This window comes from Vigna radiata, chromosome 11, assembly GCF_000741045.1.
Source record: "Vigna radiata var. radiata cultivar VC1973A chromosome 11, Vradiata_ver6, whole genome shotgun sequence".
Lineage (NCBI taxonomy): Eukaryota > Viridiplantae > Streptophyta > Magnoliopsida > Fabales > Fabaceae > Vigna > Vigna radiata.
The window spans coordinates 1,864,533-1,892,385 of NC_028361.1; the positions used below are offsets into that span (position 1 = coordinate 1,864,533).

A 27,853-nucleotide genomic window follows, 5' to 3' on the forward strand; every position below is an offset into this window, starting at 1 on the left:
ATGAAATATAGTTTTCTCCATATGAAAATAATTGCCGGTTAACTATATGGGATAACGGGGAGAGTGAAATTGCAAGCATCAATGATTTTGACATTCGACTAACATTAATTTAGGATTTAATTGTCGAGCTGGGACCAAGATTTAATTGTTGCCCTGAAATTAATTGGGTATTATTAAAATTATTTGGGTTAAATATGTTTTTAGTTCTTGAAATTTAATTGATTTTTGGTTTTAGCTCTTGTTCAGAACATTGATGACATTTCATCCTCTTAGTATTGAAACATGTAACTTTAGTTCCTAAAAATGAACGGCGTGAAGTTTTTGCTAATGTGACTAACGGTCCTGTCATGACTTAACACGTGTGTTGAGTGATCAGATCAATTAGGGATCGAATTATGAATTAGGATTTAGGGCAAATAGTTTTTTGCAATTGGGGAAAAGTGACGTTTCTAGAAACATTACTTGAACAATGTACTGGAAAGCTTCTTCTCGAAGCATTGTATTAAGGCGATCGTTGCGGTGGTCGTGAAAGAGACGGGTGTGAAAGGCAATCGCGCATTGTATCAAGGTAAGTTCTCGTATTTCGTTTCTGATTGCTGGGTCGATTTTGGGAGTAAAGTGTTAATGTCTGAATGTAGGTCTAGAAATGGTGTTCGAAGTTCGTTTGCATCACATGGGAAAGTTTGTTAATGATAAGGGGCTACGGTATGTTGGCAGAGAGGTACACGTGATAGTAGGAGTTGATCCAGATCGTTGGTCTTATTTTGAAGCAGTTGGAATTATTAAAGAATTTAAGTATGATGCAGACTTCAAACTATGGTGGAAGGGGTCCAAGGAAATGCTGATGAATAATCTGAGATTTTTGAATGATGACAGGAAGCAATGAACTTGGCTAAGTATGCAGAGGAGACTGATGACATGGTAGAAATATATGTTCAACATGTTCCCAGTGAGGCAGTGGGAGTTTTGTTTCTTACTTGTGGTGAAGAGACACATGATGAAAACATGGTGGGTGTGGTTGAGATTGTAGAAAAGGGTGGAATGAGTGTACAACAGGGTCATGCTGCTGAGGAACATATAGAGGTTGAAATAGGTGAGGAAGAGGTCGAAATTGGTGAGGAAGAGGCTGAAATTGGTGAGGAAGAGGTTGACATTGGTGAGGAAGAGGCTAAAATTGGTGAGGAAGAAGTAGATTGTGATGGTGGTCATGGACATGATTATGTTGATGAAGAACAGGAAACATGGAGGAATGTGGTTGAGGGGGAAGTAGAAGCTTCAACTGAAGAGTTTGTGGATGAGAGTGAAAAAGAAAGAATGGATAATGATGATGATGGGTTTGGTGTTGAGAATGATAGGGTGGATAATGTTCGTAGAAACATTAATCCAGTTTTGGAAAGGTGGAATGCAATGAAAAAAAAAAGAAACGTGTGACTAGAAGAGGCAATGTTGGGGAAGGTTCATTTGTAATGGATGATGAAGTTGGAGACCATGAGATCAATGAGGAATACAACAGTGATGAATTGGATTCAGATTTAGAAAGTGATGAGGATGGCAGCTTGAAAAGGGGCAATTTTAAAAAGTTTAGACAAGATGATATGAACAAGGATTTCAGATTCTCATTGGGATGGAATTTTGTTCATTGAAGGAGTTTAAAAATGCACTAACGGAGCATAGTGTATTAAATGAAAAAGAGATTATATTTGTATGATCTCATAAAAGTAAGGGCAGAATGTAAAAAAAAATGTGGCTTTGTTATTATGGCTAGCAAGGTAGGAGGGAAGGAAACATTTAAGGTGAAAATCTTAGTTGGAAGACACAGGTGTGGAAGAGTTTTTGGAAACAAAAGTGCAAGTGTGAATTGGATTGCCCAAGTTTTAGTTGACAGGTTTGTAAATGTGGCTAACATGACTTTCAACCAAATCATTGATGACATTAAAAAGTCATTCAGTGTTGGAATCACTGCTTGGAATGTTGGAAAGGCCAAACAAATTGCCTTGGAATCTCTGGTTGGTGATAGGGAAAGACAATATGCTCGTCTATATGATTATGTGGGGGAATTGCTAAGAGTCAAGTGTGGAACTTTTAAAATAAAGTGAATCAACCCCAACCAAGTTTGCCACCAAGATTTGGCTCTTTTTATATGTGTTTAGAGGGGTGTAAGCAAGGTTTTTTAGGAAGTTGCAGACCCTTCATAGGGGTGGATTGTTGTCATCTTAAGACACCATATGGTGGCCAATTGTTGGTGGCGGTTGGACGAGACCCCAATGATCAATACTTCCCACTGGCTTTTGCAGTGGTCGAGAATGAATGCAAGGAAACTTGGAGATGGTTTTTATCACTGTTTTTGGATGATATAAGTGGCACTGATTGTCAACTTTGGATGTTTATTTATCTTTCTTAATTACTATTTTTGTCTGACGGTCGGTTGATTGTCTGTTTTGATCCCGGATTCTCTTTAGTAGATCGGTCATCGGTTATAGTATAGTGAAATTTATGAAAATAAAGTGAGTTGGTTTTGAAATTATCAAAATGAGTATTTAAATTGTAAACAAGTTTTTTCCTTTAAGACAGTAAATCATTTGACGAATTTAAAATTTGTTAAACTAGAATATGTTGTTTAAAAAAAAATGGAACGAAGTTGAAATTTAGAAACTTTTATTAGGTATTTTAAAGGACTAAAACAATCAAATTTGATTTTTTTAAGAAAAAAGGAAATTAATTTCACAACTATTCACAATATGTACACTTATATATTGAAAAAAAAAATATACTATTGGACCAAACCGATACTTACTTGAATGACCAAAATTTGATTAATATGCCTCTCTATTTAATTTTTTTTTATCTTTGTAATTAATGTCATGATATGGTATCTCCTAAATTTATTATATATTTTTTTCTCTTTCTAGATATAGAAAGGGATTTAGGTAACAAAGGTAGGTGTTCTTAACAAACAGGAAACGAAAAAAAATGTCCTTTAGGTGTAAGAAATATGTTGCATTTATAATAATGAAGGGAAGTCGGAAAACGTCTATAGGTGCGTAGAGACAGAGAAAGACATAGAAAAGGAAATGTGAGACGTAAGATGCGGCAATTGTTTAGTGAAAAATTGATGGGATTATTTGAAGAGACAAAATTGGGAAGTTGGTTGGGAAGTTGAAGAAGACGAAGTTCTACAATTTCATCACATACGACATTGTTGTGAAATTAACACCAACGTATGAAAAACGGTCCTCTCTCCTCTAATAATATTCTATCCGAATTGCTTCATTAGTCACACACCAATTAATTCTTCTTTACTTCCATCTCCTCTTCACCTCAACAATGGCTCTACCATTAATATTCTTATTTTCTTTCATTGCACTAAATGTCCACCAATTCCTCCTAATTTTTTATTTACAAAATAAAAATTAAAAACTAAACGATTAAAAATGTTTTTAATGTCTAAATTTTGAGGTGAAATTGAAATTCGTTCATGTCTAAAATTGTAATATATTTTAGTTTTTAAATTTTAAAAATGAACCAATCACTATTGACCTACCATTCTGAACCGATCATCCTTGATTGACCATTCTCGACTGACAACTAGGATAGACCACTTGTGGCCAACCACTCATACCAACCATCCTGATTGAACAAGAATACATAATGAAGCTTACATTAACATGAATGATAATCATGAATAAACCAACAAATACTTATTAAGGTACGATTGAATTGTGATTAAGCCAACAAAAAAGTAAAAGCCCATAAAAACTACTATAAATAAAAGTTTAAGGCATGACTTTCATATGTATGCACAACACATGCATGATCATAACTAATCCTTTTTCACATCGTCACCTATTAATTTCAACATCGAAATACCTTCTGTAAGTACTTTTCCAACGACTCTGATGAACAATACTTGGATTTGAAAACAACTAATTAGAGACTGTCTGGTTCCACTGACAATCCACTAGTTGGACGTAAATACTTGCGCCGCTAATTCCGAAACATATGTGTCAAACACAATTCTCAAATAATATATTAAAATGAGAACATGTCAGATTATGTAAACAACTCGAATGCTAATACGAGACACTTCAATATTAACTAGAAAAATGCATCTAATATTGTGAATAAAAATTAACAACAATGAATTAAAAGGATTAAATTCATTTATTTGCATTATTTAAAAACAAAAATATATCAAAATTTTGAACAAAAATTTTAATTTTGTATCAAAATTTAAGAACTAAAAATATATTTAATTTAAAACTAAAATAATAAATATAAAATGTGTGTAAAAATGTGTTCGGAGTTAAAATAATAGTATCTTTTGCAATGTAAATAAATTAAACTTTCTCAATTCTAATAAGTTTTTGTAAGGAATCGTTATTATTAACATGACTTGTATAATATACTATATGTTCTTGTGCAAAAAATGGACATATAGAATAACTAAAAATTAAATGTGGTGTAACTAGAAATAAAATGTAACCAAACGGATTCATATGGGAAAAAATCCAATTAAATTTTTGGAAAGAACAACTAAGTATTTTAAATAATGAAAGTGTTTAACACATTTTCCCTAGGTACACATGTGCTATAATTTGTTTGACTGCCTGTTCTTTAAACTTCTAGGAAGTCAACCATGTGACTGTTTCCAGCTTTTGTTTTCTCTTCTTTATTTCTTCTGCTGCTTTGCTGTTAACCATAGACATAACAGGAAATACAACATTCATTCCGAACCAACAAAATATAAAAATAAAATCGTTTCATTTATTTGGCATGATAGAAGAGAAGAAAATATCAATATATCGTTACCCATAAATTTCATTTTTTTGCTATTCCTAATCAAACGTATACTTAAAAAACTCACTCTATGATTTAATTTTAATTAATTAAACTATTATTATGTGTAGAAAATAATAATATAGGTTAAATGAACGACCTTTACCGGGTAAGGTGCTGATTATTTTATTTTTTTTCTGACAAATAACAAGAATAAAATTAATAAAGAGTTTGTGAACAATCACAGTCTCCTCATCTATTATTACACCAATAAAAAAAATGTATGGGCATGATATGTGCATCCATGTCTGGTGGGTGCGATTCTGTTCTTCATCCTTTGACACACAAGTTGCACTCCTTAGAGAACATATAGGGTTGATAGGATCCTTTGAATAGCCTACCATCTCTAATACTAAATTTATTAATTCAAGGGTATCTCTTATATTGGCCAAAAAAGAAACCAATGACAAAAGTTGACAAATCATAAAGCAACCAATTCTTATCGCCACGAGATGTTGTCTTCATGAGGGACCACACCCACCAAATTATCTTTGATTTTTTTTTTTTTCTAATTCTTGCTGTTCTTAGCATCCAACCAAATTTCTACAACCTAATATCATTGTCGTTTTGCAATATATATTCTTTTCTTTTCATAAAAAACTACAAATATCTCCAATCCTCACAAAACGAATTTTATTTCCCACTAGCTCAGTGCTAATGAAACTCTCCCTTCAAATTCAACACTAGGCATACCATATCAGCGTACTGAAACAAAATTTTGTCAAGTAAACAAATTCTTTGTAAAATCTTGATATTTACGAATTCCAATTCCGTATTAAAGACATGAATACACATGTTAAAACTGAGTTGTACGTAAGTAAGCTTATCTAATTAACCAAGTTTATATATATATATATATATATATATATATATATATATATATATATATATAGCTTTATGTATGGAATTAAGCATTTGTATGTAGCTGGCTAGCTAAGAAAAAAAAAACTAATCTTGATTTGTGCTTGATCATTCATATTATAGTAACCGTTTTAATCTGAACTGGGGATATATAAAGAATCCATGATCTATCCTGCCAAATCATGGAGAAGCTGTGCTCCCATTAAATTTCTGTAAGGCAGGTTTTGTCCTTCAGCATCCAAAAGAGAATACTGAACTGGTTGGCAATCTTCAATTTGGTCCCTTGGGTTTGCGTAGTACAGTGAACTCTGTGATGGTGGCGGGAAAGCTAGGCTGACTCCATGCTGCTGTAACCCTAGTGTCAGAGACACTCCGCTCTGGCTGTTCCCGCTTTGATCATTGCTTCCGAAAGAAACCATGCCCGGGGACTGGTGTGTGTATGATGAAAAATCAAGCTCCACCGACCCAAAGCACTGTTCTTGGCTCTTTGGGTCGTTTTTGTTGTCTATGGTGTGGTTGTTGATGATGGAGGACGCACACTCGGAGTCTATTCGAAGCAGTGATGGCTTCTGATCCTCTGATCGTGTTGTATGGGGTGGAGGAGGGTTTTGAACATTTGAGTTTATATCATTGTCTGGATCAGTAGCACCCTCTGAGGAAGCTATGTTGTTCTCATGATCCTTCACTTCCTCCAAGTACATTTCCTCCACCATTGGCTTCCACAGTCTCACCCTTGCATTAATAAACCAATTCGAAACCTGCTTTCAAACATTCGGGTTACCCAACGCGGTTTTCAATTTTCACAAGAAATGTATCCAATGATATAATAATAACAGCATCTTATACCTAATATCTATTTTATCTACGCAAAACATATATGTAACCAATGGGAATTTAAGTGCGTATGTGTTAGAGAAAGATATGAACGTGCCTGACCTCTCGAGAGACCGGTTTGGCGTGCTAAAATATGCTTATCGACATCGCTTGGGTACCTACAAAAGTTTAAAACATTCAAATTAATTAACCTAGCAGGTTGTTAATTAAACATCAAGCAATATTTGTAGAAAAGAAGAATAATCAAATGAAAGTATTGTTTATGTGCCTACTTTGCTTACGAAAGATTGAAAATAACATGACGAAATACCAACAGAAGGAATCTGAATAGTGATGCGCAGAAACTACCAAAATGTACCATAGTTTTTGCAAGCAGAAATCATTGAGATTCTATACGCTAGGCGCGAGAAACACACGGTACATCAAGTTGCAGGTTGGTGTCTTATTTTATTATAGAGAGAACATTGATTCTTGAGCAAAATCTATTTTGTTGGTTACTTATATTGGTACTTGAATAATATATGTAGCTAGCTAACTGGCAAACACAAAAGAAAAGGATGAAGAAACTAGCAAGGGAGAGAGTTAGTTACGGATGGAGAAAATGCTCAAAAAGCCAAGCCCGAAGAACCGAAACAGCACGCTCGGGAAGGCCACGTTGAGGTCTCCAAGGGTGGGTTTCCATCATGCTCATTTGCTGAAACGCCCTTTGTTGTCTCAGTGCTTGGTCAATGACTTTGAGCCTAGGTGTTTCACCCCTTGTTGTGCCTGGTGCAACTGGGTCTTTCTCTCCCATGGCTTTTCTTGTTGCTTGAATCTGCCCCAAAATCCCATCCTTCAAACATTTGAAATGTCTCGACATGGCTTTCAGAGCCAACGCCGAGTACACTGTGGCAGCACCATTACCCGCCACCGCTTCAAACGACGACACCACGCTCTTCATCTGATTTCGGTAGTGTTTGTACCTTCTGTCGACCTTGAAGACAAATCAAAGCTAAAATATAAATATGCAACACTTTAATTTGATAGTTACAGCTAGTTAGTCTCCATGGAATGAAATGATTCACCATGCATGCTGTAAGAATAAATGTTGCCAGGAAAAGGAAGATGGAAAAGGGTTTTGCATTGCGAAGGTAAATGAAAAGGAGTGAATATTGTCATAAGTTGAGAAGATAGCATTTAATGAAAGGGCCCGTAGTGGCTGCTGAGTTAGTTCAGGAATCAAAATCGAAAGACCCAATCCAATCAACCCACACACACCAACCCAAAAGTTAAGGAACCTGGACGGATAGATACCAATACCAATACCATTACCATTACCAATTCACTTGGAGTAAAGGCGTGGATTTAACCTACTTACACGCTTTTTTCCATATTTTGGTGAAAGATCGATAAAGGTATGTTATTTCCTTGCAAAAAAGTAATTCTAGTACACAACACTCTTAAATGAAGCCAAACAAGATTTGGAAACAGACATCAAACATATATACCTCTTCCAGCATCGAAAGCAGCTTTGTCTTTCTCTTCTGCAATTCCACGAACTCGAGAGAGGTCAGAGAAGGCTTCTTCGAGGAACCAGTACATATGTTATCCTCTTCCCACTGCTTCTTCAACGATTTAAGCTTTCCCGCCTCACTTATCTTTGCGTCTAGGCTACAAAACTCGTTGAGAAGGTCCTGTGCAGGCAACAAATACTTGGAGTTCTTCACCAGGAAATGTCCTTGTTGGTAAACACTTGCAGCTTTGGAATTAGAACTCACATACCCATCTTGTAACATCTGTTGCTGCTGAACACTCACTGGTTTTCCAAAGAACCCATCTCTGGAACCCGAGGGAACAAAATCAGGATGGTGGCTTGTTTGTCGTAGCTCAAAAGACTGCAACCCGATAGTGGAAGGGTTGGTTGAACTGAGAGAGAGTGAAAGACCTTGACTGGGCCTTTCGTTGGCTTCACAAGGGAACACGCACCTTAAAGAAGAATCGTCAAACCTGTTATGGCTGTTGTCGTCTTGCCACGGGGCCGAATCGTGGGCTCCAACAATTAGATTCTCGGCACTTGTTTCAGAAATATTCCCCGGTGTGAAATCTGAAGGCTTGTTGCTGTAGTCACGGTGGTAGAAAGGGGTGGAAGATTCGTTCATGGTTTTGGAAGAGGAAGAACCCGGTTTGGGGATGAAACTTCTCCACATGACAGCGTTGGTGTCACTCTTTGGAAACCCTATCATTTCCATGCCCGTGCTGAGGTTGTACATCTCCGGGTCTGACACAAAGCCTTGGATCTGGTTCACCAGCATCGTTGGATTTCCCGATGACACATCAGAGTAGCAGAATTCGGATGATGATTTATCCTCACACAGTTGTCGAGCCATCGAGTCAAATTAACTATCCAAAGCTCGTCGAGTTGCAAAAGTCCTTCTTCTTAATTCATCAATTGCCTTCCCACCAATCACTTATACTGCTTCAGGTTTGGCTCGTTGTTGGAATATCGTTGCAAGGGATGTGCTTGATTTGTGGAGCTGTTTCATCCCGCAAAACAATCCACAAAGCACTGAAACAGAGTTGAAAAGCATTAAGAGATGTCCATGCCGAATCATAAACAAGGCCAAAAGCAGAAGGACGGAAAGAAAGGAAGTTGAATAGTTACTTTGCTTGTTTATGTGGAAAGTGATTAAATAAAACAGATCTTACCGTAATGGAAGTGGAATAATTAGTTAGGTATAGGGTTTGTGTGTCTCCGATGGTAGTCGGTGGAGGGTAGTTCTGAACAGCGACGGTGGTAGTTTGGAGAGTGAAAGCTCCGTTTATCTCAGACTTGTTCTCCTAATAAGCCAACATAGAGCTACCATGAAAACCAACCTAGGAACAAGGATGAGAAATACTTCCTCAGAAATAGAAGATCAGATAGGAGTGTGATGATGACCCTCATGCCATGATCATAATTTGATATATGTCTGCCTCTCTCTCTCTCTCTTGGAAGTGGGTCAATGCAAGATATAAATACAACCAAAATAGACTTCTGGTCCAGTGAGAAAAATATCAAGGAAATTTCCTCAATTATTTGTTATCCGCGGTTCCTGCAACCAGTAAAATAAATAACGTTATTAAAAGAAAATAGAATATATATAAAAATAAATAAAAAAAGCTGAGCCAGATATGAGTAATAATTAAAAGAAAGAAGAAGAAAAAAAGAAGTACTAATGAAGGACCAGGAGCAACAGAAAGTTATGATCGTCCTTTGCCTGGTACATATACTACAAGCCGCCACATGAGTAGCTCTCTGATTTACGAAAATGTTGATTTTTGAAGAAATTGTGCTTTTACCAGGCAGATCCAAATCCACCATAATGTTGGCATGATTTGTAGGGTCTGTGTTGGGCGATGAATTTGTTTATTGTTTGAGAATTAGAAGGGTTTTGAATTTTTTAAGAAAAAGGTTTTGAGATTAAGGGTATCTTTGTAAGGAAACGAATCCCAAGATCGAAGTGATCGTAAGTTGTTGTTGTTGTTGTGATACAGAGGGTGTAAAAATGAGATATTGGGATGAGGTGGTCCAATGTAATTCTTATATATTAATTGGTGTATTAAAGTACTCCACCCATCCTCTTCTCTCCATTTTGCATCCCGTGGGACCGCATCTTTTCTTCCACGCGCATTTCCATTTCATCACATCTCTTAATTAAACACCCTTATTAGGTTTTCCTTAATTAATACTTCCCTCCACCAAATTAATCTGCGCCCCATTTAAGGAACTACTTATATATAAACTATCAACTTTAGGAAAACCTACATTCCAATCTGTATGCTCATTTCACTGCATGCTCGCTACCTACGTACATTTAATATCTTCACCCTCCTTTTACAAAACATGACATCACAATCATTATTGCCCATTTCCCCTTTCTTTTTTATTATTTTATACCCTTTTCCTTTCCATTTCACCAACAAGACAAACCATTCTTACATCTTTCCTGCGTAATCTATCTTAAAAAATACAAAATCAAATTTCTATTACAATCATCGCTTTTATCTAATCGGATCACCCTTGACGTATCTCAAAACGATATGTTTCAAATTAGGTTGGTTCAGCCCAATCACAACTCATATTAATTCTTCAAATAAAATAACTTAAACCACTCATTGTTTTACTTGCAGTGAAAGCTTAAAACTGGTCAAAGTTTTAGCAGTGATGGGATAAGCAGAATAATCATATGCCGGATAAAAAATTGCTAAAACGAAACAGAATAAACGTTATTCCGTTTAACTCACTTGACTTTGACAGTTTTTCCCCTCTAAACATATATCTAACCCAACCATTAACTACGACTATATTACTTTTAAGTGGCTTATTTCCTACTATATATAATACTAATACATAAAAAAAAATAGTCAATATAAAAGCACGCATTACAAAATTATCATTCATTTTACTACCAAATTTTAGAATTATATATTCTCTTTTTATCTTTTTTTTTCTTGTAAATCAATTGTAATATCTCAAATATTCTCTTTAATAGAATTTTTTATCTATAAAAAAACAGCTTAGAAGCAACTGAAACATTAAAACATAATTTCCACCACATGTTCTCATGAGTAAAACTTTCGTAAACTATTTAAGTTTCATGATTTTTTTTTTTCATTTCCAATCAAATATCACGCCCAACAATAAACTTTCGAATTTTATTTTTCACCTAATGCGTAGCTTCTAATTAACCTTTTTAATGATTTTACATCATAAATTTAAACATTTAGATAGAAAAATAAAAATGTAATTTTTTTAAGTGGAAAGAAAACTAAAATCGGTCAAATTTAAAAGTTAAAAAGCTTATTTGACTAAACGAAATTACAAAACCGAAATGACTTACTGTTCAAATCAATAAAGATGAAAAAATAAAAAGTAATTAATTAAGTCAAAGGTGTTATAAACTTTGATTGTTTAATGTGTTTGGAATTTATGGCCGTAAGCTAATGTTGTTTATTGATGTTTTGGCATTAAGTATCTGTATTTAAAACTTTAAACTCGCGTGCATATAAAGAAGTAACAGTGTTGGACGCGAAAAGTGGCCCAAACATAGATTTATTATGAAAGTAATTGAATTAAGGCTTAAATACAGTTTTATTAATTTGAAGTAATTAATTTATTAAAAATGAAATTGAAGGCGAGGAAAAGGCACGCGCGAGGGATGAAAGTGGAAGAGTGAAGGTGGCGAAGAGAAGACAGCTTTAAATGTTTGTCTATTAAAAAGCAAGTGGTCCAGTGAGGGTAGCTTTCTCCGCCGCTTACCAAATTTCTCTTCCCATCACCTCACTTTCCCTATTCTCACTTCTTTCTTCTTCGCCTCTCTGCAAACCTTTTTGGCTCTGCCTCAGGGTGTGCACTGCGCACTCCGCGCATTCCATTCTTTTTCCTCGTTTTAATTAGGTTTAATAGGTTCGGAAGTCCCTATATTTGGGGGTTTGTTTTAATTGAATCCTCCAATTTTGAAAGTGATCAATTAGGTCCCTAATTTTGTCAATTTGAATCAATAAAAGTCTTTCCGTTAAATGCAGTCAATGCCGTGAAGTTTTTGAACATGTGACACCTTTCAGGTGACACCGTTTCAAGTGCATAGCTGGATTATAAAAGGGTGAAATCCCTTTTAATTTAGGGATTTCACCTTCAAATACACCCTTTTAATTTAGGGATTTCACCCTTTTATAATCCACTTATGCACTTGAAACGATCCCACCTGAAAGCATCAGCGTGCCACATGTTCAAAAACTTCACGGCGTTAACTGCATTTAACATGCTTTTATTGATTCAAATTGACAAAATTAGGAACCTAATTGATCACTTCAAAATTGAAAGACTCAATTGAAACAAACCTCCTATAATATAGGGACCTCCGAACCTATTAAACCTTTTAATTAATTTCTGTATAACACTTTTCTGTGCTTTTCCTGGGGGAGTCAAGTTAATAATATTCACGCTACATTCCTATCCTACTACCTATATAACCGCAACACATTCATGAAAAACCTCCAGCAAAAACAACATTATTTTACGTGAAAAAACAACACTGTTGTTTGGTTGATTTTAAATTTCAGATACCATCAAGTGTGAGAGCGTCTGAAAGGGATGTTCTAGGGACTCCACAAATGGTGGGGGATTGTGTGCGTTTAAGACTGAGACTTCATTAACAGCACCTACGTTTTTGAACAGGCTTGAAACTTGTAATTACATGCCACTGAACCATCCTACGAACCATAGGGTGGTCCATCTTCACATTTATTTATCTTTATGCATATAAAAAAATACCTTTTTTCCTTTATTCGTACACTATTAGATCGACCACCATTAGAATATATGTGCCATTTCTCGTTAGGACCATCCTAATCCTATACTAGCTCACTCTTACATATGTCGAGAACCGAGAGAGAGCAGTGTCTGAATTTCAGAATGACACACTTTTGCAAATCCACACCGACTAAACTAGCTAATCTGCTTTTATCATTAACAATATTCATTTCCTCCACTATATAAACCATTCACATTTTTACCTTTAGTTTCATATCATAATAATCATATCTTAGTAACTTAGATATTAATTTGAATCGATTTCCATTCATACAAATCTCGGATTAACTATGATCTTTATGCTTGAAGTTTTGCATTGCAAGACATGAACCTTAACAGAACAGAATGAAAATACTAAACTGAAAAGCAACCGTGCATGTAATAAGCGCAATTTGCGGGGGCGGTTTTATTTGCTTACTCCGACCAAACATGAGCATGCACTCACCGACACCAATAAAGTCAATTCAAATGATAAGCTAGTTAACGAAACAAAATGTTTTGCGTACGTCACGGAACAACAACTTCACCAAGATAAAATAATAATTTCATTCCACATAAAACGTCAAATAAGATGGACCAAAATAACTATTTCCAACCCTCATATATATTAAAAAAATGTACAAAAGTTTTTAAAAACATAATAAATATGTTATTATTATTGTGTCCACTCAAATTAAAATTTTATATATATTAAATATTATTAAAAGAAAAAATTATAAATTTATCATCATAAAATACTATTATTTTATAAATTGAACACTTCATAATAAAAACTATTAAAGCATATGATATAAATACGTATCAAACATACATAATTCAAATTGAAGTATCATAAGACATATACAAACAGACAGTAATTTAGTAATGATTTAGATGAAAGCATTATTTATTTGCATGCAAATATTAAAAAAGAATGTGAAAATATAAAAAAAAATGTGTTAAATAAAAAATATTTTGGGAAATATATAAAAGTTTGAGTAATAATCCACATATTATAACCTTAGCTAATTTTTAGGCACACATAAATAGAGTGTTGAATCTATAGATTGCATATCGTGTATCTATTTATTTTTTTCTAAAAATTATAAATATGGATTAAAGTATTATATGCATGAGTAATTAATATTATAACAATATATATATATATATATATATATATATATATATATATATATATATATATTGTATGTAGTTAAGTGATTATTAACTTTTAAGTCTATATTTATATATAATTTTATGAGTTTGATTAATTCTTTATTTTTATAATATATAAATGCTTTTGAATATTTAAATAATTATTACTCTTTACCATGTATAACTATTTAAAATGAGCAAAGATAAATACATTACTGTGGTAAATATTTTTTTACATATATTCAGTGTCAAGACAACATTCAAACAATTGACATCCATTATTGCATTCTACATACTAAATTACAAATTCTAATTTGTTCTAGCTGTTTTAATTTTACCAAAAAAAATTAAATTGGCAACGCTGGCGTTGTTACTATTGCATCCACTGTTCTGCGGGATTCTCGATGCCTCTATATAACATATTAGAGTTGTTTTCATTCAACATAGCATATAGGATAATTACAAAATCTGTGTCGTGTTATATAATGGTAATTTAAACATAGAAAAATTATGAAAATAAGCTTTAATTAATGAGATTCTTCAATTGAAGGTTAAAATTGTGAATAGATTGGTACATGTAAAAGGTTTTCCTTAGTAGGCAAGTCTTATGAAAGCAACCCTTTATTATATATATGCTTAACTTCTATCTCTTCCTTTTGGTTTTCACCATAAATTCCAATATGAAAGCTAATTTTTCTACGATGTGACGACAGATGGTTGAGAGAGCATCTATTTTTTATATTATCACGTTATATACATAGTAATAAAGTGGAGTTTCAGAGGGAAAAAAATGTGTAAAAAGAAGTAAAACAAAAGAACCATACGTCAGTTTCAATATATATTTGTTTTTGTTAAGAAATTCGGTAAGTATAACAATCATATAAGTAATGATATGAAAAAATAGCATCATTCATTACCAACATGCAATAACTATCTCATAAGCATAAATAAGAATGTCATCACAACTTATTCTCTAAAAGAAAAAACCTCACGCATTATCAATACTCAATTTATTGCATATTTATTGACTTTAGGGTGATAATGAGCAAGTGCAAATTTAAAATCACATTAAAACCTAAATTTTATGTTTAAAAGAATATGAAATTTTTATTTTATTCACATTATATATGTATATTGAATTCATATATTTAGTAAAAAAAAATTATTAGTAAGGTATTCATAATGTAATGAATAATGTAATGAATGTTTATCGTGAGATTGCTTTAAATGTCTTGACATGATTGAATCATATAACGGTTTAAATAGTCTGCAAGTATCAAATTGTACAACTTTTATGTCTCTGAACGCATAGGAAGAAAAAAAGATTAACAAAATGTACAAGAAACCATTATTCGGGATTGTCAATAAATGTGAAAAAAAAAACTAAAACATTATCATGTGAAACAAAGAAATAGTTTATTCAAAGTAAGCGCTATGTTTGATACATCATAATTTTATGAGTAACAAATAAAACAAATCAGTAAGTTTTGGTTTAACTGAGTTCTCTATAACATATTGCATTAATTTTATTATCTCATAATAAATGCTAGGACTGGTCAAAATTGAATTATACAATGTTATCAAAATCAGTATCATGAATATGATTTACAACACAACAATTATCCAGGAATAAAATATTAAAAGACACCTCTATTATTTAGAAACTATAAACTAATTTCTTTTTGTACAAATAAATATTTGATCTAACAATTTTATTTGTTTTTGTTATTTAAATTTATTTTTCATAATAATAATTGATATTATTATTGTTCTTATTTCTTTTATTTAATGCTTTTTAAATAATTAATATTTTTGTTTAATTAATTGAAAAGATACATATTTAGTTTTAATTTATTAAAATATTGTACAAATAAGTGAAAATCATTGAAGATTAAATAAAAAATAAAAAAAAAATCGGTTGTAAACAAATTTCCTTACTTTAATTAGAAAATTTTCACATAAACATCAGATTTCACCGAATTAGAGAGACAAAAGCTCTTTTAAAGAATAAGAGATTAATTCTAAAAGGTAAAGACTCATTTTAAAGACTATTATTCGTGTGAGCTAACCTTAATCGTAAAAATATTAGATAAATAAAAGATGCAACAAGGGTGATTTAATTAATTATTACAAAAATAATTTCTGATCGAAAGATATCGTAGTATTTATCAAAATCTTAAATTAAAGTCAATTAACTAAATTCCAAGCATCAATTTATAATATATTGAATGAACTCAGGAGACATTATACTTATTATATTACCCTTCTTCTCGTCATTCTATACAAGAATAAATAAGTCAAGTGTAATATCATATATAACTTCATTAGTTTTGTAAGCATCGTTCTCGTATCATATTGTAAATCTTTATCTGACTTTCACCACCTAGTTGTTATCTTTTATGTGAGTTTGATATTAGTATAATCAAAATAGTCTCACATTATAACATACAAAACTTTCACAGGTAATCTTACGTTTTAGAGTAACTAAATTTGTAAAATGAACTTTATAAAAAAAAATACTCTATTTAAAATTTAGATTTTTCTTTAACGTAGTGCAAAGTTAAGAAAAATGTATACAATGTAGTGTGAAAAAAAGGAAATGTAAAATGAAGAAAAGTACCAAATTGAGATAGTAACAATGTGGTTAGACTTCAACAAAGAAAAAAATAGTTATAAATTGAAATGGAGAAAGATAGAGTGGGATTTGGATGATGAGGGACATGAAAACACGTGAAATATGGAGGAGACACAAACGATGACGAAATCTTGCAGCGACGGCAACGGAGGAACACAGACCACAATAACAAATAATGAGATGCTTGTAGCGATGACAACAAGACCTCATATACTCAAAGATGACAAATGAAAAACGAATAAATGACCACTGGAGAAATCATTTGACAATGTTGTAATTCAATCGTGAAAAGAAATGTGGGAACGCAGATGAATAAAGAAGTTTGAACTGTAAAGTAAATAAAGGACAATGATATTTTGACAATACTTTTTGACAACTTTTTTGACAACGGGACACGTGTCATCATTTTATTGGTCTATTTGAATTTATGTTTAAAAAATATTTAAAATGTACCAATCACAAGCTGCCACGTATGCGTTGTCAAAAAGTTATTAAAAAGATGTTAAAAATTTTTTCCGTAAATAAAATGTGAAGTACAAAAACTGAGAAAAATTTAACCTTCTACATTGATTATAACGAATAACTCATAGAAAAACTTATATAAAAAAACTTCTTCAGTATTAAAAAATCACTTTTTATAATAATTATATGCGTAATTAGTATAAAAAATTTTATCTCAAATATTATAATAAATGTCATCACATCACTTTCTATACCGTTTTTAAATCCAATCAATACAGAAGATCTCATCATTTACAAAATTTTGTTACAATCTCTTGTTATGAGTTTGAACTTATAAAATATGTAACTTAAAAAAAATATGTAACTTTAAAAATCCTATTTTGTATTAATAAAACAAATAGTAAATATTGGATGAGAATTACTTTATTATTATATTTATTAAATTTATAAATGTATTTTTAAATATTCAATTATATTTAGGACTTAATTATCATTTTTTAAATATATCAACTTTTTAGTTTTTGTAGACTTTATGTAGTTTCTTATGTCCTGTTCGTTTTAAGGTAATTTTCTGTTCACGCATAATAGATCGGATGGATTGGCGAGATTTATCGTGTTCGGTTCAGTATATATTCGAAGACAGATTTAAATGAATTTGCAAGATACTTGCTTTTATCATCACTCGCTGATACGTGAAGATTTGAAGTGAATTTATGTCAAATGTCAATTTTACCCTTCATAATTATGCAACTTCCAATTCAAATTTGGACATGTGTGCTGTCTCTGAGAATGAAACTGCAAATGAAGAGTTAATCACTAGATTTGTTTCTTCAAACACTCAAATAATAATAGTTTAGTTTTGTTCAATTTAAATTTAATATGAAGTTTGAACTACTACAAACACTATTTTACGATTACATATTATTTGAATTTATTTTTTCGTGTAGTTAAAAAATGTAAATATTTATAAATTTTTTTATTAAAATATTTTATTAGGATAAATTTATACCATTATATACAGATTTTTTTTTCTGCTACTGTATATATTTTATGTCCCTTTTTATCTTTTAAATAACAGTTTTTTACATTTTAAAAATTAATTTTAATTTTTTTTCTATATAAATATTTTTACAATTAAATATAACATTAATAATTATCATTTTATATTATTTTTATAATTAGGGATATTTTGGTAATCTTCAATTTGTATCAATTAAACAATTTTTTTTATCTATTACATCTATCAAATTCTACACTAATTCTCACAAACTTTACCCTCAAATCCACTCTCAATTACCCACAAATCCACTCAAAAAAGAACAATAAAAAAATTACTCTCAAATCCACTCAAATTCATTCAAATCATCTCCCCTAAATCATCTCCTTCAAATCTTTTCAATAGAACACAGCCTTAATGTTTTTTCAGTTCTAATATTGCAACGAGGTGACGTGACGCTTCTGACATATACACAGTTAACATGACACTGACAAATCTTTTATTAAACTGACATTTTCAGTTTTTTTAAAAAATTAATAACAACCATTAAATGGTTAATTTTTAAGATTATTTGAGTGCTTTTGAAAATGATTAATGAAAACTTAGGTCTGTCATATTTTCATGTTATTTAATTTATTTATTTCACATTATATGTGATTTTAGCTCAACTTGTAAAAACTAACAATTGTATAACCTTCTCCTTATGGAATATAATCGAAAGTAAATAAATAATTTTATCAGTGGGTGAGATCATTCTGGAAATACCAAACCTATATTATATATATATATATATATATATCATTTTTGTTGATAAAAAGATAATATCTTTTATTTTTAATCTATTTTCTTTATTATTTTTTTTCCACTCTCCTCATCATACAACCCAAAATAATTATTCTCTTATTCATTTCTCATTTTCTACAAAAATAGAGATAAGAGAAATTAATCTTATTTGTTAGCTAACTAATAAAGTATTTCCTTTTTCTTTCTATAACTTTGTGTAAATATGATTAGGAAAAAGAAAATTAAAGAAGAAAAAGTATGAAAAGAAAAGGAAGGAAAAAGAAATAGAAAGCTAGTATAAGATGATTTTTTTTTTCATGAAAATAAATGTAATTTTTTTTGTTTAATTCCTTATAAAGTTAAAAGAGAAATAATTTGTAAGGTATATAGGAAAAATAATTTGGTATTAATTTAAAAGATTAATTTTATATATTACTCCAAAATGAAAAGATATTATTAAAGAAATGTTAGGCCTACGTAGTTTTTATATGCTTCTTTCTTTCATGTGATAATGTCAAACGAAAAAAGAATTTGATTTTGTAATTTTTTCTTTTCTTTGCCGTCTGTTCTTTCGTGTTATTTTTTTTTTGTTTTGTTTTAAAGATATTGCTCTACTTCCGGTTGCTGTAGCTGTTAGAACTGATATTCGGCTCGAAAAGAACTCTCGTTTTTTTTTTCAAGCTTTCTGTAAGAAATTAATAAAAAACAAGGTAAAAATTATGAAGTAATGAGATTTCTATATTGTTATTACATTTTATATTACTTATTTTTTATTCAAGTTATTTTCTTTTGTTTCTTAAAAAAAATATATTGTAATTCAGTAATGAAATATAAATTTATTATTTTTCAAAACATTGAGTAACACTAGAATTATTTTATATTTGTACAAAAGTTTAACTATGGGTCAACAGTCGTTACCCAGGTCACAAGGCACAGATATTGGTGATGATAATAAAACTATGAAAGCACGTTCCTTTCATCTCTTAGCTTATATTTGAGGAAGAAGTCAAGTTTCCAATCACACCTTTAAACACCAATAATAAATTCTTAAATTAAACCTAGTTTGGCCCTAGAAGGAAAATTTTTACAGGATATTAATCAAAAACAAAATTAAGATCATTAACATTAAGTTTAAGAAATAAGCAACCATGGTGAGGAAGTGGTCCACATCCTTACACTATAACTTTGACTTGTTCTTCTGATCTCTCTGTTCATATCTATCCACTCGTTATTATAGGTATATTTTATATATTTGTTTTTCTGCAACAAAGAAAATGTCTCCATCGAAAATGACATAACGATGGATTTAAGCTCTTCCTTTTGCAGCTGAAACTGAGAGTTTTATAAAGGTGGTCCGTGCTTGTCGAAGGATCTTGCAGTTATCCTTGTTGGTCCATGTTTTATTGGTAATTTATTTTTTGGTTGAATTAAGGATGAAGGGGTTAAAGGGTCATAGGTAACAACAGACAGTAAACGAGGCTAAGAAGAGAGGGACCCACGACAAAGTGAAAACGACAAAACGTCACTGCCAACCAAGCTTTCTCTGCCAAGATAGATTCTGTCCCTAACGAATAGAGTCAAGACTTCTTGCAAATAAGTTAATGTATGAAGAAAAATCTTTTTCTTATTATAATTCCAAATTTATGAATTCCGTTTTCTTTTAATAAGAGATGGTTAATTTTATTAGATTTTTTAATAATAATTTTATTAGAGATATGTTCCTAGCCCTTTAGGGCTATGTTTCGTAGTTATAAAAAACCAACAGAATTTATATGATGCCGCAAAAGTCTCTTACTTCATATTTTCTCACGATTTTTGATTTAGGAAAGAAATTAAAAAAACACGAGTTTAAATTTAAAATTCTGAGTAAGATCCTAAAGAGTTTTGGAGAGACTTCTTATATTCTTTTAAAGGAAAAATTTATAGCAATATAAAGTTGAGGTGTCCTATGTATTAGAGCAGTGGATTAAAATTAGGGTAAAATAGTTACTTTTTTAAGTTTTAAATATTGTACATAAGGAAGAATACGAAAGTATTTTTGCTTTTAAGTACGTTACTATGCTATGTTTCTTAGTTCTAAAAAACCAACAATCTCCCACTCCATCTCTCCATTTGTCTCATCAAAAGGACCTTAAAAACAAAACCAAATTCCAAAACAAGCGCGTTCTCATTGATCCAATGTTGTTACTGCCAAACGGAGCCATTCCTACTGAATGGCCTGACGAGAGTTTCGCAGAAGATTCCTCTAAGCAACCCTTCCGGCGTGGCTGTTCCACCCAGGCCTTGAAGGATAATCCTTGTTAGGCATGGAGAGATTGAAGGAAAAGTGGATGAGAGCGTCTACACAAGGATACCTGATCCTAAGATATCGCTCACCGAGAAAGGGAGGGCACAAGCCGAGACATGTGGCAACAGGATAAAACAAATGATTGAGACAGAACACGGACAACACTGGCAAGTTTACTTTTACGTGTCTCCATATCGAAGGATCCTTCAAACCTTGCAGCACCTTGCTCGTCCTTTTGAACGTTCTAGAATCGCTGGTTTCAGGGAAGAACCTCGCATTCGGGAACATGGGTAGTATATATTAGTTAAACTACTCCGTACTTGTCAAATGTGTGCTTTTTCACACTTGAGTTCACTATATTTGTTTGTGATTTAAAAGGGAATTTTCAAAACAAAGAAAAGATGTGAGTGGAAAAGGCACTGCGGCAGCTTTATGGTCGTTTCTTCTACCGATTTCCAAATGGAGAATTCGCGGCTGATGTGTATGATAGAATCATTGGTAATATTAATACGTATATGTTGTTCGGAAATCAAAGTTATGAAGTTAAGTACTGATGCAGAGTTTTAATATTGAACGGTATCAGCCACCTGAGGAGAGGAAAACAGAGATGAACTTGGTGATCGTGTCTCACGACCTAACACTTCGAGTGTTTCTCATGAGGTGGTACAAGTGGACGGTTCAACAGTTCAAGGGTCTGAACAACTTGGGTAATGGAAATATACTTGTCATGGAAAAGGGTCATGAAGGAAGGTAGGTACATTAATTTTGTTTACTTTATTAATTGAAATCCAAGAGGAATGCGCATGAACAGGTATAGCTTACTGATGCATCATGATGAAGAGGAGTTCGGGGGCTTTGGACTGACTGATGAAATGTTGATTGATCAGGAGTGGTAAGAATCATGATCCTTTCACTTTAGCCTTTTCTTTTATGAGAACTACCTCGTTGTTATTTGATGAACTTCTTGGACTAAGAGGTGTTTGACATGTATGAAGGCATAAAATTGCAAGACCGGTTGATCTGAATTACGACTGTCCAATGGTTAATTCCTTCTTTCCCCACCTCGATGATGAAACATGCTAGTGTGAACAAGAAGTTAATCAAGAACTTGCAACAACTTCAAAGGCAATGCAAAGGCTATAAACCACAACATGTACAATAAATAACTCAGTTATGAAAATGAAGACTAGTGTTGTATCTAGCTAACTATTAGAAAAGTTTGTACCCAAGAATTTAATAATAAAAAAAGTGAGTATACAATGATCGGGTTACATTTGGTTAGTACCGTGTTTGGCAATTGTAGGCTAGATGGTATAACAAATGTTAATAAATAGTTCAGTTATGAAAATGAAGACTAGTGTTGTATCTAACTAACTATTAGAAAAGTTTATACTCAAGAATTTAACAATACAAAAAGTGAATATACAATGATCGGATTACATTTGGTTAGTACCGTGTTTGACCATTGTAGACTAGATGGTATAACAAATGTTTTGTTGCCTAAGTTTAGGCCATTATCTGCGGCATCAGATGCAATTCTTAAGTAAAAATCATGACTACTCTTTTCCATAAGTCTCTGCATAAATCCAGAATGTTTAATGCATAAAATAAGGCAAAAATATAAACTATAACAAAGTGGAGATGCGGGGTATCGATCCCCGTACCTCTCGCATGCTAAGCAAGCGCTCTACCATCTGAGCTACATCCCCTTTTGATGATAGATTCAAGTTTTTCATTTTTCATTAACCATATATGTTTATCATTTATGTCCTGCCATTTTGAGTAAATCATGGGCAAATTACTTTAATTTCTAACCTCACCATTTATAAGACACCAGTTTAATATTTGAATCTAAAATACATGTTTCACTCCGGTATTTAACATTAGTGAGTGAAGAAAGTCAAATAAAATTAATAAATGTTTCCTTTAACCAATAAAATACATAAAAGTGAGTCTAAGTTAAATCTAGCCCAGTTTCCAGAAATTGTTTTCATTCTTCCCAAATAACCCTCGATCTATTATTATCATCAACAAACATCCTTAGTTTTTTCTTGATTTTTTATAAATGTTTTAAAATTTATAAATATTCATAAATATATACAGATACTAAAAAAATATAAGTTATAGGTTTTTAAAGTTCAAATATAAATATAATTAAAAAAAATATAAAATATAATTATATTAAAAATAAAATCAATTTTAATTTTAAATAAATTATTTTAATTTTAATTTTAATTAAGTTTAATCTAATTAAATATAAATTAAATTTTAATTTTAATTTTTCACTGATTATATATATATATATATATATACACACACACACTCCGGATTATTGATTATCGTGAATACTAGTTTGAATACTAGCGAAATTTTATCCGCAGAAATAAGATTTAGAAGAAGAGGAGGGTGGCAGGCATGGGCTTCTCCGTTGGGCTTTGTGCTCTTGGGCCATACATGCACTTCAATCTATGCATTAAATATACCCTAAACTCTAAAATAGTTTTTTTTTTCATTAAAATTGCTGCTCAACTTTATATAATTGGTTATCTAATTTTAAAAGGATATATATATATATATTTATTTTCTTCGTAATCAAATGTTAAAAAAAAAATAATAAATGTATAAAAATGAAATAAAAATATCAAATAATATTATATTAAGGTCAAATAATTAAAGAAAAATAAAAATAATAAATCTGTCTAAATAAGTTATAAATTTAAATACAAAAAAAATATTTTTAAAATTATCTAATAAATTAAATATGTTAATAATTTAAAATGAGAACTATGAGAATGAGAATGATTTTTATAACAGATATAAAAGATACGACTATCTCTTATGTTCTCATAATTTTTAAATTTATTTCCAATAAATAAGAAGATTTCTCGTGGAAATTGATACAAATTGGACATTTGTTATCTTTTTACAAGAGCGAACAAAAATAAATCATTTTTGTGTAAACAATAACAAATTTTGAAAATTTAAGATTTCTCTCTTTTCATTTTATGAAACTTCGTTAAAAAATATGTATATATACCCAAGAAAGTAAAGTATATATAATATATACCGAGATAATAATATCATATCCTCATTACTCAAAAAATAAGAAATCATAATATTCTATCGTACCCATCCACTGTGCTGTAGAAAATTTAAAATAATAAATATCATAAAACAAATCTATAAATACATAATCATTCTAATCTCTATCTTAAGACCTGTTCTAAGAGATTGGTGATATTTTTTTCTTCAAAATATTTAATATAGTTTTATGCAAAATTAAATTAATGTTTTGTTTGTCTCAATTGAACACTATGAATAAGTAGCATAGTGTTGCAAACAACACCCTATTTTGCCTTTTGTCTTTTCAATTAAATAAAAGATTCATATCATTATTTATCTAAAGTCTTAAGATAATAAGATAATAAAAAAATTTCATCTTTATAAAATATTTTACTTTCTCATTTTTACATAATATGAAATTTAAACTTATATTTGGATTTCTAACACTCACTGTATTATGCATTATACTTCCTACTCATCTTCATCGTATGATCTTTAAAAGAAGGTTTAAACCTCTTTTTTGGTCCGTAAGTTAAGTTCTGATGTTCAGTTTAGTCTCCGTTTTTAAAAATGTCAACCTTTAGTCCCTATGATATGAAAAATGTATAAAATCAATCCTCATGACAGCACTTAATGAACAATAAATCACAAGTTTTCATATGTAGGTATCCAATATTTTGTGATTTGTTAACGGAAGGTCTTATGAATAACAAATCACTTAATGAAAAACTTGTGATTTGTTAACGAATAGGATTGATTTGAAACATTTTTCATATTATAGGGACTAAAGTTTGACATTTTTAAAAACGAAGACTAAACGGAACATCAAAACTTAACTTAGGAACAAAAAATGGTTTAAACCTTAAAAAAATGTCATAAAACCGATGAGAACATGATAAAGTATTAATCATGGAATTAAAATCTACATTACAGTTTAATTGAAAAAAGGATAAGGGAATAAAGAAAATCTTTCCGTTGGAATTAACTAGAACGAATGAATGATCATGTCTTACAGAGTGATCACTTGTTAATGTTAATTAATTAAATAATAATCTTAGCTTTGTGGCTAGTTTGCTCAATCTTTAGAACATGCAGCTCTATAACTAGCTCCGTGAAAAGATTCCACTTTTTAAATTTCATGGGTTCCCATCCACAATAAAAACGTGCATACATTAATTATTCTGCTTAGTTGAAAAAAATAATTATATCATAAACTTTACCATAAACTTGTTTTCGAAATAAAGCTTCCAACATATATAGATTTAGTATACTTTATACAAGAACAGTGACATATTAATATAATTTTTTTTACAATATTATGATTAAACACAAATATTATTTTTTTATTGAATTTATAATACGTCCACACAATAATAAATAAATTATGATTAGTAAAAAAAAATACGAATATTATAAAAAAAAATTCTTGCCAAAATATTTTTTTCTTTTATACAAGGTTGGGTTGTATTTCTTGTTTTATATAAATATTTGTTAAAATATCATTGATTAATTTAAATATTATTATATTGTTGTAAAATAGATTATGAATTGATTTGAAAATGAAAAAGGTGGTGAAATCATATTTTCCTAATTTTAAAGCTTGACATAGGTAAAGTGATGATGTAGAGACATGTTTGTACTTAAGAAAAAAAAATGATAAGAAATATTAAATTAGAAGGAGTATTTGTAGCAATAGCAATGAATGAGAGTTGTTTCTACTTTGGGATCCCATGGATGGAGTGGAGGCGCGTCATTGTCAGAAGTGGTTGGATGATTAAGTATTTGAATTTGGTATAGGTTAAAATCATTTAGGCGTTCCAATTTTCTTAAGGTATTTCCAATTAGGTCTCCTTCTTTTAAAACTTTCCAATTGAGTCCTTATAAATGCTAATTTCAAACAAATTAACCTCTGCAGTTAAAAATCGTTAACGGTGTTAAAATTGTGCAGAGATAGATAGATGAGTGTTCAATGTTTAACTTTCAGGTTGAACGTGGCAGGAAACTAAGTAATATGTGGCGTTTTAGGAGTGATTAACTTTATTCTATCATCTCTTACTTGCAAATTAGTTTGTGTCTTCCCTCTCCAATCTCCTTCATATTATACTAAAAGAAGATCAATAGGCTCCACCACCTTACCATTCTCAGCACCCAAACCCATATCTACCAGTTCCTAGACAACCAAACCCAAATATCATCAATTCCAAATACCACCTCCTCCTACCCTCCCACTAACCCAGATGGCAAATTCCCCAGAAAAACCTAAAGATCACAACTTTACAACCCAACATCCCTTAAAACCGGGTAATCCAGAAGACCCATAAATAAAGACAGAAAGGGGGAAAAGTACCAGATCACATTAAGTAAGTGAAAATAGCCAAACAAAAAAAGGGAAGAAAGAAAACTTGAAGGGTAGATAGATTGGGAATTGGGAAATAAAAAGTGAAGTGAGGAGAGTGGGGGAAGAAAGAACAGAGTCAACTCCTCCACCGCATCTCCTTCAAGGACCGTGTGGTCGCCGTAGAATTCAGCCCTGACGGGGCTCTCATCGTCGTTGCCATCGGAAAGCTTGTCCAGATCTGGCGCTCACCGGTCTTCCGTCGCGAGTACTTCCCCTTCGAGCTTGTACGCACCTTCGCCGAGTTCGACGCGAAAGTAACCACCCTCGATTGGAGCCCGGACTTCAAGTACCTCATCGTCGGGTCCAAGGATTTAACCGCGAGAATCTTGTGCTTGAAGAAATTGAATAGTGGTGGTAAGAAAAAACCCTTTTTGCTCCTAGGGCACAGGGATTCGGTTGTAGGTTTGTTCTTTAGTGTCAATTCAATTGTTTCCTTCCTCACTACTGCAACCCTTAAAATCCTAGTTGATAAATATCTGGAAATGTGATGCAGAGTTGCGTGTTAGGTAGGAATCCATGGAAACACAACCAGACGGTAATGAGGACACCATAGTTGCATGTTTTGGTTTTTGATTCTATGCAGGTTAGGGGTGGTGCAGTGCAGCGAAGGCGCTACCGGCGTTCTCACGGTGGCTTCACGGTTGCGGCGGAGCAAGGTGGTGACGGTGAGATTGATGGCTTCGCTCACTGTAGCTAGGGTATTAGAAAATTAGGTTTGTGCAGTTGGAAAAGATGACTCTGAAAATGAGTGATGTGACAAAAACTCACCATGTCATTTACCCACCTCTACAAAGTTTTAACACCGTTAACTATTTTTAATGGCAGGGGCTAATTTGTTTGAAATTAGCACTTATAAGGACTCAATTGGGAAGTTTTAAAAGAAAGGGACCCAATTGAAAATACCTTACGAAAATAGAGACGCCTAAATGGTTTTAACCTTTGGTATATTGTAATGGTCCGAGCTCATATAGATGAAAGTGATGAGTAGAATATATATATATATATATATATATATATATATATATATATATATATATATATATATATATATATATAAGATCATGATATTTTAATAATTTTTTGACAAAAGGATACGTGTCATTATTTTATTGCTCTATTTGAATTTATGTTTAAAATAATATTTAAAATAGACCAATCACAAACTGTCTTGTCAAAAAATTATTTAAGAAGTATTGTTAAAAGAAATTATATATATATATATATATATATAT

The 27,853-nt window shown here is 31.5% G+C and overlaps 1 protein-coding gene, 1 non-coding gene and 1 pseudogene across 2 annotated transcripts; 1 reads left to right on the forward strand and 2 right to left on the reverse strand.

The window, feature by feature from the left end:
* Positions 1-5,775: 5,775 nt before the first annotated feature.
* LOC106777821 (homeobox protein BEL1 homolog) lies at positions 5,776-9,779 on the reverse strand. Its single transcript, XM_014665596.2, has 5 exons — positions 9,217-9,779; positions 8,019-9,076; positions 7,122-7,504; positions 6,629-6,689; positions 5,776-6,455 (listed from the first exon to the last, which is right to left on the reverse strand). Exons 2-5 carry the CDS (start codon positions 8,895-8,897, stop codon positions 5,865-5,867), a joined length of 1,914 nt encoding a protein of 637 aa, XP_014521082.1. The 5' UTR covers positions 8,898-9,076; positions 9,217-9,779; the 3' UTR covers positions 5,776-5,864.
* Positions 9,780-20,306: 10,527 nt separating this feature from the next.
* LOC106776598 lies at positions 20,307-22,243 on the forward strand (annotated as a pseudogene).
* Positions 22,244-22,796: 553 nt separating this feature from the next.
* On the reverse strand, positions 22,797-22,869 carry TRNAA-AGC. The gene has a single exon. It is a non-coding gene; the product is annotated as a tRNA-Ala (tRNA).
* Positions 22,870-27,853: the final 4,984 nt, after the last annotated feature.

Excerpts from the sequence above, each read along its gene's own strand:
- LOC106777821 (XM_014665596.2), bottom strand. The coding sequence starts at position 8,897 with ATGGCTCGACAACTGTGTGAGGATAAATCATCATCCGAATTCTGCTAC. Across the intron at positions 7,505-8,018 it reads TGCTTTCGATGCTGGAAGAG|GTCGACAGAAGGTACAAACA; the intron begins GTATATATGTTT and ends TTTGTCTTCAAG. Across the intron at positions 6,456-6,628 it reads CCGGTCTCTCGAGAGGTCAG|GTTTCGAATTGGTTTATTAA; the intron begins GCACGTTCATAT and ends GTTTGAAAGCAG.